At 42.2% G+C, this 13516-nt stretch overlaps 1 protein-coding gene across 1 annotated transcript in view; it reads right to left on the minus strand.

The window, feature by feature from the left end:
* The window catches only part of ankar (ankyrin and armadillo repeat containing), a 107690-nt gene that overhangs the window by 35759 nt on the left and 58415 nt on the right, over positions 1 to 13516 (minus strand). Inside the window, exons 13-14 of the mRNA XM_080198352.1 lie at positions 9414 to 9658; positions 5201 to 5359 (exon numbers count right to left, since the gene is read on the minus strand). Of these exons, the coding sequence (XP_080054478.1) occupies positions 5201 to 5359; positions 9414 to 9658 (404 nt within the window). The remainder of the gene's footprint in view (positions 1 to 5200; positions 5360 to 9413; positions 9659 to 13516) is intronic.

The raw sequence follows: 13516 nt of genomic DNA on the forward strand, positions 1-13516 counted from the left end.
GAAGAGAAGATATAAACTTAAGGTTAAAATAACTGAAGTTCTAAACAATTGTTACAGTATAGAAGAAGACCATTTATCCCGTCATGCCTATGCCAGCTCTCTGCAAGATCAATTTAGGTAATCTCACTTCCTTGCTTTCTCCTCACAGCCATGCAAAGCCGTCCCATCAGGAAAGTAACAACTGAATCTGTCTCCAGCCCTTTCCAAATTCTGACCCCCACTGAGTAAAAAAGGTCTTCCTCATCCCTCTTTTGGATGTTTAGTCAAGAATCTTAAATCTGTGTCCTTTGGTTCTAGAGATTTTCCTCAATGGAAACAATATCTACACTGACTAAATGTTTCACAACTTTGAACATCTCTATGTTACGACTAGGGCAGGAGAGAACTCATTCCCTTATTCTTCTTAATCAGTGTGATTTTGGAGAGGAAGATATTTGGTTCTTATCCTGTGGAGTGTGTTGTCAATTTAGAAATAACAGCAGCAAGCCTTTGTGACTTTAAATAAAGAGGCTTACTTACTTACACTTTCAACCCAAAAGTCTAAATGTTATGCCAACCGCACCAACATACATACAAAAAGTATGGTTAAGGAAAATAGCATACTTTTACAAGTTGTAAATGAAAAGAATACTTCATGGTTCACATGTTGTGTTTGTGGTAGAAGAAGAGCTGCAGCAGGCCCAATAAAGATAAGGGTCGTTCTTCCACTCTTGAATTGTGAAAATAGGTCAACATAGCTGAAGTTGAATATTAGGATTACTGCAGGATTCCCTCGAAGATATGGAAGTTCAACAGGTCATGAAGTTTGGCATTTGCAATTTTTATGTCAAGAAGTTGATTTCTTTACAGGTGGATTTGAAGTTTTGAAATCAGGCTGGAGGACTGGATCTGGTCTCCAGGCTCTTAAGGCAAAGATGACAAAGCCTTTTATTGCACTGCCGCTCCTTTGAGTATTTTCTGGAGAGTGTCCAGTTCCTTCTGGCTCTTTAGATAAATACTTCCAATCATTTTCAGTCACATAACCAATACTCTTATTTTTCACCCAGAATGGCCTACTTAAAAGCCACTGGAGAATTTTTCCACACTTACTCAGGATAAACATCTGACCATCCCTGTTTGAGGTCCAACTTAGAAGTATGGAATCTGGACTTTTGGGTAAATCTCCAGAAAGTAGCAAGTGTGAATCCCACAGATGGTATTTGTTTTAATATATTCATTCCAAGGGAAAGCCTCCACCCAGGGTGATGCGTTTAGAAACTTCTGATAGTCTATGTGAAGTTGCGGAAGCAGCCAATTTAACATTGGTGTCCATTTTAAATAAAATACAGTTCCAGAAACTTTTATACAAATACAAAGTCCATATTTAAAGTTATGAATTTGACATGTCTTTACTGGACAAAACTATCAAATCTCCACTCAACCTTTTCTTCTCTCAAGAGATCAATTTCAGCTTCTCTAGTATTTCTAATTAGGCTGAAGTCCCTCACCCAGGGAATCATCTTATAAGTATTTTATGTAGCGTCTCTAAAGCCATCACATCCTTCCTAAAGTATAGTTCCCAGAATTGGGTACATTGCCCAAGTAATATTTTATAAAAGTTCACAACTTTCATGTTTCTGTGCTATATGCCGCTATTTATAAAGTTCAGGATCTTCTAAGTCTTTGTCAATCCCTTATCAACCTGTCATGCCACTTTCAATAATGTGTGCACACATATTCTCAGGTGTCACTGATCCTATAGTCCCTTTTGACAAATAAGCTTTAGTTTATATCATTTTTTTCCCAGTTCTCCAACACCTCTGCAATAAATTTCAATTGTGAATATCTTCCTCAAGTTTTTCAAATCTGATTAATGCAGGGCTTCCGAAACCTTTTGAGCCACAGAATTCCTAGTGACCTCCCAAAATCATCGGGTACCTCAAGCATTCTCATAATGTCAAATCCTCCTTTTTTGCCACAAAATATGTGCGAACACAGGAATCAAAATGAACAAGTCTCTTCTAGCTATATCTATGTATATATTAGAATTAAGAAGAGTGACAATTACATTCGCCAGCTACAAGGCCTCCTCACATTAACCCCAAGCCATGCCACCCTCCTATGCCCCTTAACATTAACCCTTGAAATAGTATCCACTTGAGCAGTGGGTAATCTGGTAATTATAAATTATAATTATAAATTATCTTATTAAAACAAACTTGAGTTTTACTCTTCGTCAACTTTAATGGGATAATGGTGCTGAAAACCCAATTTTCATACAGGACACACACATCTACTCTTGACATACACACAAACACACACTCATTTCCCTCTCTCTCTCACACACACACACACACACACACACACACACACACACACACACACACACACACACACACACACACACACACATACGTATCCTCACACAGAAGCACATATCCTCATACATAAATAAATAGTCCCACCTGTCTTTGAGGCCAAACACCACCACTCCTTTTCTGAGGCCTGAACATTCTCCTTGCTTCTTTCCTGAGGCCTGAACAACCCTCCCATCTTTTTCCTGAGGCCTGAATGCCCCTGCCTGTCCACCCCAGCTCCATTCCTGAAGCTCAAAATCCCATATCACACCTTTCCTGAGGCCCAAACCCCTTCCCCTTCTCTTTTCCTGAGGCCGCCACTGTCAGAAGACGCATCCATTTTCTCTTTGCTGCCACCACCCTGCTTCGTCTTCTGTTAGCTTCTGCATCACCTTGGCCTCGCTGTTGACCATGGGCTTTTCTGCTCAGCAACAGCTTTAGTCAATATATCAGTGTCCAGAGCAAGAGGTCTTGCTCTGATTGGCCCATTTGATTTCTCTAATTCTTTTAAAATTTAACTTACACAAACTGGCGTTCATGTGGCAACCATCAGCTTCATGGAACCCCTGGAGATCATTCACGTATCACCTTTGGGAACCGCTGGATTAATGTACATCATTAATGTACTGCGCCAGTTCACATCTAATTTATGGCTTTAACATAAGGCAGCTCAAGAAATAACGTTATCTTATTTATGGATAAATGCCAATTAGTACCCAATAGTGGCAACTGGCTTAGTTAAAAGATTCAATGCATAATTTTGGACCTGGTTGCTTCCATTGTTTTGGTGCTACTGGTGTCATTCAGGACCAAAATAGTTTTTGATAAGTATGCACACTTTTTCTGCCATGAATTGCACTCAATGCCCTCATCAATGCACCCACAGTTAAAATCCACCAGAAGTATGGTGTGCAGGCAAATCATAATGGCAATTAGCATGTCAACTTGATACCAACTGTATCATTTTGAAGCTTAGTGCTTCAGCTAATGCCCTTATTTAATCTCACAGAACTAACTATGCATTAAACCATGAAGTAGAGGTATCGGCATTAGACTGGGGTGGGCACAGTAAGAAGTCTCACAACACCAGGTTAAAGTCTAACAGATTTATTTGGAATCATGAGCTTTCAGAGCACTGCTTCTTCATCAGATGAGTGGAGGTTAGTTCACAAACATGGCATATATAGGCAAAGACACAATTGCAAGGTAATTACAGATTAGAATGTGAAGTAGGAAGGGCTGCTCAATAGTGCTATTTATAGGTGGGGGAAGGGGAGTCCCATGAATGTGAGGGGCTGGGGGATGGGGGAGTCACATGGGAGGTTGGGCGTCGTGGAATAATGTCAGGTGGTGGTCAGTTGGTTGGGGGCAGGGGAGCTACCTGAGGTCTAGGAGTTGTGAAGGGTGCAGGATCAACCTGCGTGTTTAAAATGGTTTACCCAGAATGTTTTCCGTGTGCGTGCTCCAAGCATGATAGTCCACCAACACATGGAGGGAGTTAACAAGATGTACAATTGCAGATTAAATTCAAGAAAAGGCTGGAATATGGGGTGAATAATACACAGGGGGTTGCATTGTTTATTCTTGCTAGTAGATCTGAATATTTTCTTGCCACATTTGTGACATTATCAAAGCTTTTCCCACATTTTTGATTGAAATTTGCAATGATTTTCAAACAGTTGCCTCCAGGCATTCAGAAGTATGGGTTTGTAGCTGAACAAAACAGAAATCTCTCTACAACTTCACCATTGCTGGTAACGTATCTTAAAGTTAAGGTTAATTGGACCACATGATTCACAACTGGTGTTGAAACAACTATTATGGAATCGTATTTAGCATCTTTAACTCCATTAGTGAATTGGTTTTTGTGCCGCCCTGCCATTATGGTGATGAAATGTTCTTTGAGAAGCTCATCAAATTTACTGAGGTATTGAAGGCAGGCTAAAAAAAATTACCTCCTCGACTCATCATATCCTGTTAAAGGAAGGTAGCAGTTTGACTGTGGTAACAACACATCTCAGCATTTTCGTAGGATCTCTACAGTGCAAAAGGAGGCCATTTAGCCTATCAAGTCTGCACCGACTCTCCAATAGAGCATCTTACCCAGGCCTATCTCCCCATATGATCCAGATAACCCCATACATTTACCCCGCTAATTCCCCTCAGGACATTAAGGGGCAATTTAGCAAAATCTCTTGCAACGTTCCACCAGTACCCATCAACAATGCTTGTTTTCCTTTACTACGGTCAGGGAATAATTTGCAAATATAACAGTAGTGTCTTAGAGCTTTCTGAAAAAAAATCAACCAATTTGGGATGGCTTAATGACACAGTGGTTTGCACTGCTGTCTCACTGTGCCAGGGACCCGGGTTCAATTCCGGTCTCAGGTCACTGTCTGTGTGGAGTTTGCACATTCTCTCCGTGTCTGCAAGGGTTATCTCTGGGTGCTCTGGTTTCCTCCCACAGACCAAAGATGTGCGGGTTAGGTTGATTGGCCATGTTAAATTGACCCTAGTGTCAGGGAATTAGCAGGGTAAATATGTGGGGTTACAGGAATAGGGCCTGGGTGAGATTGTGGTTGGTACAGACTGGATGAGCCGAATGACCTTCTGTAGGGATTCTATGATTCTATTCTCCTTCCTGTTTCTCTTCACACTCGGTGGGATTTCTCAACTGCTTCTGGCCTCCAACATCAAACGATTTTTTTCAAATTTTTCATATAACCTATGTTCGCTGGTCTATTTATTATGAAATATTTTATCATACACAGTGGAACAGATTTTGGCCATAAGGCAACGTCTTCAGAGCAGGTTTCTTCCCTCTATTCAGCTGCAGAAAAATGAGCTTGAGTAGTATCTTGTACTTCCATTTCCAATTCAGAGTCCACTTCCTCTTGTTCTTGAATTTCCTGTTCAATATATTCCTGCAATGTGGTATCTCTGGAAATCGGCAAGTCAAAGTCATTAGATAAGTGTGGTGGATAAAGATGGGGAAAAGATTGTGCACTGCTCAATACTTCCAACTTTGTAAAACAAAATAGCAAACTGTTGTCATCAGTTTTCCATGTTTTTGACTGAAGTATTGTTTCATATTGGCCGATCTTTCTTGATTTTAACAAATGAATTTTCTGAAATTGCAGGCTTTTTTGCCATCCTCAGTCCTAGGTTTCATGTTGTCCTTGTTTACATGATGACCATGCTGTTATGCTGGCTCACTGGTTATTTGGCTATTGTATGGCATTGGCCTTGCCATCAGTTGCTCAGCCTTCCTCAGCTCTGGCTGGGGTTCAAGTCGCCTCTGCTCATTCAATGGCTTCTTTGTTCTGCTGGCCCACTGGCTGCCTGCTTTCTATCTGGTCTCCTCACCTCACCCTCAGCTCATTGCCCAGCCACCCTCAGCCCCGTTGACCTGGTTGAATTGCCCCACTGCTCCCTGAAACGGTCACTGTTGCTTCCTCAGCCCTTGTACCTCACCTCAGCTCAACAATGATTTTGAGAAATGTGCTCGCTCATTCACTGGTTGCCTCATCTGCTGCCTGGCCTCCTCATTTTGTCTCACTTCACACTTGGTTGTTGCCCACCAACCCTTCTAACCTTGCTGCTGGCCTGGTTGAGTCACCCCATTGCTCCTTTCGACAACCGCTGGCACTTCACCTCTGTTCAATGACGATGACCTTGGGAAATATGCTGACTCACTCACTGGCTTCCTCTCCTGCTGCCTGGCTGGCCTCCTCACTCACTCTCGGTTCAGTGCCCACCAGCCCTTTCATCCTTGCTGCTAGCTTGACCAAGTTGTCTCGCTGCTCCCTTCGACAACCACCGGCACCTCCTCCTAGGCCTGTGACATACTTACTAGTTTAATTGGAGTGCAAACTCACTGTTGGCTCAGGCTGCTCTTGCCTTTTTTTTAAACAACTTAGTTCACCCCTCCATTCTGCTCAGCCCTGGCATTGGGATTGACAGTTGCCCTGCTAGTCCCCTCGATGACTGTCAGCCAATGCCTGCCCTGCTTGCTTGGCCCTCACAAGCTTATACACCCAAAGTTATCTTGCGACCTCGGTATTGGCTCAGGCTACCTGCTTGGCTATCTGGCCTCCTCAGTCCTGGTTAAAAAACCTGGGCTGCTGCTGTTTTAAAACTATTTTTAGAGATCTTGTTACTGCTGCATTCTCTTCTGAAGTCATCAAACTCTCAATAATGAATGTTTTCCTGTACTAAGGGGTCTCTACCAATCAGAGCCTAATGTTGCTCTGTATTCATTGCTGATAGGCTCAAGAAATACAAATGAGCCTATCAGCAAGTTCTTGGCTCTGACTGGTGCCCCAAAGCCACTGGGCAGCACAGAACCCCACCATTGGTTGGGGTCCTGCACTAGGCACAATATATTTCAAGTCTGCCTCAGGGTGACTGTGTTGCGCTTAGCACCTATGAGCTCTGAGACCCTTTCCTCATGCCCAATGTGAGGCTTGTGGCGCGGTGGACCCTGCCAGTGTTCTCTTGCTCCCTATGGTTGTACCGAGCATCTCCTGATCAAAGGAGAGAATGCTTGAGAGGAGTTATATGTATCATAGGTTGGATCACTACATTTCAGATCATTCCCCGTTGTCCCCTATGTAAGATAGCCCAATTCTGTGTGGCATGTCATCACTGGATTGGATATATTTTCCTGCCGGCCACTGCAGCCCTTAGTCAAGGAATTGTTTCACTGAAAGTAATAACGTGCTTGGCAGAACACGGCTATGGAATTCTTGACACCTGAGAAGTTTTTTCTGATACTCTTTACCAGTTATTAATTTTGTGGCCTACAACGTAGCAGTATGCTAACATGTTGTACCAGAGAGAAATAGGGAATGAGTCATTGTCCATGTTCCCCAACAGACAGGCTTGAAGCAAAAATCAGCAGAGGTGCAAAAACATGATGGGGTAGAATTTTCAATTTGGGTATAATATCTGAATGCAAATTGTGCTAATTCTCATTTTGATTTTATGCTTCAAAAACTAATCATTTTTAATCAGTGTCTAACCCATCTCCTGCGAATAACTGGAGTTGAAGTAACTGAAAAGGACTTTAAAAAAATCTATGCCAAAACATTTACTAGTTTAATTGGAGTGCAGCTGTCAGTTTCTGAGCTCCAGAGGTTGTGGATCAGCTCCCTCCAGAACGCTGAGCACATTCACATGCAAGAGGAAGACTCATGCATGCACGTGATGTCGAGGCTACTCATTCCCTCAGTGCCAATGCTGGGTTGGTCCCCTCCCTTCCTCCTTGACCAGCCCGCATCCATGTCTTCCGAAGGGTGAAGGAGGCCCAGTGGTCACTTCATCAATGTGTATGTATTGAAGTGAGGCTGTGAGGCAGGACACTGTTGCCACTGGTCTTTGAACCCTGACATTTTGGAGTTTCTGTGGATTAACCTTATGAGGTTGTATGACCATGTATAACCCTATGAGGTTATTCACCCTCTTTTGGCACTGGGTTGCCGACCTTTTCTGCAACCTATGGACGTTAAAGGCACCAGCCATCTGCCCCATGCCAGCTTTGTCTCCCTGCTGGACCTGTTCTTCCCTTCTGCTGGGAATAGAATGTCCCTCCTCACCTTAACATGGTCAAACAGAATTTCCAGTGATATGTCAATAAACTTAGGAGTTTAACCTTTATCTCCCTATCCTGACATCTTGTGCAAATGCTGCTGGTAATGGGGAAGTTGGTGTCCTTTAAATATGATACCTGGATAGGCAGCAGTTTACGCACCATCCAGGCCTGTTTCACTACTAAAGACGGCATAAAACACCCTGTTACATAATTAATGAGGTTGGGCTCAGAGGATTGGATATACTTTCCTGCCGGCCACTGCAGCCCTTAGTCAAGGAATTATTTCACTGAAAGTAATAACGTGCTTGGCAGAACACGGCTATGGAATTCTTGACACCTGAGAAGTTTTTTCTGATACCCTTTACCAGTTATTAATTTTGTAGCCTACAACGTAGCAGTACGCTAATATGTTGTACCAGAGAGAAATAGGGAATGAGTCATTGTCCATGTTCCCCAACAGACAGGCTTGAAGCAAAAATCAGCAGAGGTGCAAAAACATGATGGGGTAGAATTTTCAATTTGGGTATAATATCTGAATGCAAATTGTGCTAATTCTCATTTTGATTTTATGCTTCAAAAACTAATCATTTTTAATCAGTGTCTAACCCATCGCCTGTGAATAACTGGAGTTGAAGTAACTGAAAAGGACTTTAAAAAAATCTATGCCAAAACATTTACTAGTTTAATTGGAGTGCAGCAGTCAGTTTCTGAGCAAATTAAATATTTTTAATGTTTAAAAGATTTAAATAATGTCTAAAAATAAGAACTTATTTTTAAGAATCTCTTCAAAATCTCACAAGTAGTTGAAATATAGCATAGTGATTAATTTGACCTAAGGCCGTGGCTAATTTATCGGTTAGGGCAGCTTCCAGTTTCATTTTTTAAACCAGCATAACACGTTACAGAAACTCAATTTGTGGTGGATTTAACTTATAATTAAAATTGCTTATTAAAGCAACATACTGCAGATGCTGAAAATATGAAATAAAAACAGAAAGTGCTGGATAAATTCAGCAGGTCTGGCAGCATCTATGGAGAGTGAAACAGTTAATATTTCAAGTCTAAACAACCCTTCTAGATTCTGCAGAAAGGTCATTAAGATTTAAAAATGTAACCGTCTTTCTTTCTCTCTCTCTCTCCACAGATGCTGCCAGACCTGTTGAGTTTATCCAGCATTTTCTGTTTTTATTATACTTGAAATTCCCTGATTTTTTATTTGGACGATTTTAGGCAAATTGTGCTGGAAAAGTCACTGCAACCTAGTATAAACTGTACCCTGACATTCCTTCAGTGGTACAAAGAGAATAAATAAATATAAAAGTGTTGAGTTTTGTTAAATAATAAACCATTCTGCAGTTCAATAATGTAATCAAAACATTCTACAATACAAAAAATGATAAAAAATTATGGTGCTCAATTTCTTTGATAATTGTTCAAATATATATATTGTAGAAAATTGAGTGCTATAAACAAGCATTACTTACAAGCGAAGCAATTAGAGTGGCGAGATCCTCAATCTGGGCAATATCACACAGGATGAGAGAGCAACGAGACTGGAGTTCAGGCTGTTGACTGTGCAGTAATCCAACCAGCACTGGGATGATATCAAAATTAATAATCGCCTGACAGACTGGCAGATAGGTGGAAAGATTACACAGCACAGCAGCAGACATGCATTGCAGTGTCTCATGTTCACTGCGTAACAGATTTATAAGAGCAGGAATGCTACCTAGATCAAAGAATTGAAAAAGCCAGTGTCAGTTGGTGCAGTCTACACTCCTGAACTTTCCAGCAACTTTCAAAGTTTCCATGGACTTTGTTGAAAAATCAGCTTTTATGAGGCACATAAATTCAGGACAGGCAAGAAGGGTCAAATGGCCACCTCTTACACTGAAACATTTCAGCACAGGGCAATAAGGTACAGTGCAGACTAAATCCAATCTATCAGCAAATTCACATTGCTGCTGGGACTAAGTGGTACTGAAAGGACAAGGGTAGCCAATGCATGGGAAAATGACCACTTGCAAGTTCCCGTACAAGGCACGCTATCCTGACTTGGAACTTGTGATGTTAGTGTGCCTTTAAGGAGCTTCTTTTTTTTAAAAAAATGCTCTCTATAGCAAGGCCTTGTGGGAGGAGGAAAAAACTGTGGGCAAGTCAGGTGACAGGGGTTCATGTTTTAGTTTCAGATTGTGAGATGGAGTGTTAAAAGCATTATAATTTTTGGAAATTCTGTTGGTTAGCTGAAAACAAGATCTTGCTTTCCCAAAGGGAGGAAATCTGCTGTTTTTGGGGACTGGACCAGAATTTCTCAGGTGTCTGGGAAACCTGTCCTGTTTTCAAACTGCTCTGACTCACAGGAGTATTTGATGGCAGCCTCATAAGGAAAATACTCAATTCCTGTAGCAAGTGAGCATTAACCTATACTGTGTTAAAGCTGTTTGAAGGGTTTTGTCTATGAAAGGTTTTGATTTTTATTGGAACATCATTAAATATATTCATTAAGGGTTATACATTAGATGATTGTTTTGTTTTGTTTGGAATTGTAAAAGTTTGAGCTAATTTTCTTACTATGCATGTTAACTATATTCTTAAATAAACTTTGTTTGATTAAAAGCTCCCAAGTGGGTCTTTTGAATCACACCTGAAGTGGAACATATCATGCTTATTCTAGCCAAATTCAAGATGCAAAACTTATGATTCAGGTTCATAAAACACTTTGGAGTTTCTAACCTGAAGCAGAAGAAACTGTATTGCTATTCATACACTGTCAGTGAGGTTGGTGGAGTTATTGGAAGGTCAGTGGGAGGGTTCGGATGGTCATTCGAAGGAGGTCAAGGGGTACTCTGTGGGGTCGGGTGGTCAGTGGATGTTGGGTGGTCAGTGGGTATGGGTAGAAAGGGTCAGGGGGGCTACTGGTCAGTGAAAGTCAGGTGGTCAGTGGAAGAGGTTCAAGTGGTCAGTGGGGATCAGATAGGCTGAGGAGGGAGTTGTGTGGTCATTGGAATGGTTAGGATAGGTCAGGGGTTTGCTGATCAGTGGGGTGGAGGTTAGGGTTGTCAGTGGGGGCTCCAAGGTCAGTTGCGGAGTTGGCAAGACAGGGGAATATGGGGTGTTGATCTGTGGAAGATAAGATGGGTACAGTAGCCTTTATTGGTGTGGGGTAGGGGATGGGATAAGTTGGGGGAATTGGGCAGTCAGTCAGTGGTCAGTTAGAGGGATCCTAGGGTAGCCACTGAGGGGTCAGGAGGCGGGTGGTTAGTCCATGAGGAGATAGGATGTGTCTGAGGGTTAGGCAGTCAGTAGGGATCAGGTGTTCAGTTGGAGGTGTACCAACTGCAGGTAGTTTGGTAATTTTCAGTGGGGTGGGAATGGATTTTCAGAGGTTGGGACAGCATTTGGTGGGAGGAGTAGTTGGAAGGTTGGAAGGTAGTTGGAATGGGGACAGTAGGGGTAGTCGGCCAGATTTAGAGGGTTAGGATGGTAGACTTGGGATGGGAGGAATAGTTGAAAGGGATGGGGAGTCCATGGAGATGTCAATACTTTAGTTCCCTAGGAGTTAGAAAGGATTATAAGTTTTTTAAGTCTTCTGACTTGACTAACTAATCAGGAAAATCAGAGTTTTGGATGGTTCCCAGTTTGTACTTCTGGGTAATCGGCATGCAATCCTTCCATGATGATCCTCAATGCATATTCTGGGACACCTCCTGTGTACAATCCTCTGGAGCTCAGAAGTATGTGCCTTTATTTTGAGCCAAAATGTAATACGTTAGTAACTGAGGGCACGAGGGCAGGATTTTCTGGGTCAGTCTTCCTGTCCCAGTGAATTTGACCCCCTGCACGGGTTTCCTAGCAGCAGGGAGACAAGCCATTGAAAACCTCTAGACTTTGGCAGGACCAGAAAATTCCCCCGGTAGCCAATGGTTTGCCACATCTGCCATGAGTCAAAGTGGTCAACAACTTTAGAATCTAGAACTAAAATCAAATTGTCTCCAAGAAAATTGATGTTTGATGTTTGAATTAGGTTTTGAAGATTCAAAATACTGCAATGGAACAGTTAACTTATTTAAATTTTTGCAAAGGTTGAAATCATTATTACAAAGCATATGCACATATATCAATAAGTAGCTTTATTATTGCCTTTTGTGTAACAAGAGATTAGAAGTCCAGAACAGCAAGTTTGAGAGGAGCAGATGAGGGACCAAAAGCAATATTAATTCTGAATTTGTCTTTAACGTTAAAACAAATATAGAAAAGTGTGGAGTTTAGGAAGAAAAGTAGTGTAAAATTGTGATTGCTGAAGGCTCTGGCATCACTAATAGTTTGCTATGACTGATATATTGTAGCCTTAGTCAGAAAAATAGGAGATCCATGCCAAAACATGCTGAAATAAAGGAAGTGACAGATGTAGGGACTAATTAGTAAGCGAGGATGATAATGTCATGGCTACAGTTATACATCTGGCTTTGTGGAAAATCCAGATACTTTATTTATCATTACAGAATGGAAAATAGTAAAGTGGAGGTGATCTTACTTTCTCGTCCCGCTGGTCGATGAACGGGGCAATCCAGTAAGGTCATGACAGAGGTGAAAAATTGAGTTTGGGCACCTGGGCCCGGACTTCCGGCAAGATCAGTCTTGTACCAGGGAACAGCGCAAGGTTGATCTGACTAGTTACATCAATTCTATTGTTGATTCAATTATTATTAATGAGTCTGGGATGCAATCACCCAGGCTATCTGCCTTAGTGGCCTCACCGCAATGATTACCTATGCTCCCCATCAACTGGGACTTGTCATGACGGCCTCACTGGTACAACTAGAGTCTATTGTGGACCCTGGCATTACCCACCCGCAAGCCCACTGGGCAATGTAGAGTGCCAAGGGGGAGGGGTCTGAGGAGGCAGTTTTGGGATGGGCAGAGCTTGGAAGGGGCAGGTCATGGGGGAGACAGGCAGAGGGAAGCTGCATACTTTGTAACTGGGGATCAGCAATTGACTGGACCGGGCGAAGGGGGTGGGTGCGATCAACTGGGCTAGGCCATGGGGGAATGGGTGGTGGGTGGGATCCAACCAACTGCAAAGGCCATGATTGCGGGATAGGGGAGGTGGGCGGTATCCAGGGGAGTTGGAGGTGATTGACAGATCTCTCTGTTTAGTTGCACTGAACAGAGAGTTCTGCGCATGTGTGATTGTGCCCTCTACTGTGAGCTGCCGGCTTTCTGGCAAGCTTAGGCCCTGCCTCTCCCCCTACAGATAGGAGTGCCATAAGATTGGACTTGTGGCCTCACCAAAAAAAAATCCGAAACTCTCCAGTTTGCATGTTCGTTCGGGACTTAGAATTTTTTTTGTACGGTCACCCCCAAATGTCTTTGAAACAGCTTGGAATCAGGAAGTTAAGTGTCTTTTTTCCCCTTTTTTTGTGTGCCAAATATACATAAAACGGCTCAATGCTGGAAGTTAGGCTGTTTAGCTGGTCAGCACATTGAAATGAATTGTCATTTTGAAATATTCCATTTAAAAAATATTAACAATGTGCAGAATCTAATGCATAATGTCTTCACATACTTCACTACACTACAGAATGAA

Source organism: Carcharhinus amblyrhynchos, chromosome 11, assembly GCF_965287045.1.
Source record: "Carcharhinus amblyrhynchos chromosome 11, sCarAmb.v2.hapA, whole genome shotgun sequence".
Taxonomy (NCBI): Eukaryota; Metazoa; Chordata; class Chondrichthyes; order Carcharhiniformes; family Carcharhinidae; genus Carcharhinus; species Carcharhinus amblyrhynchos.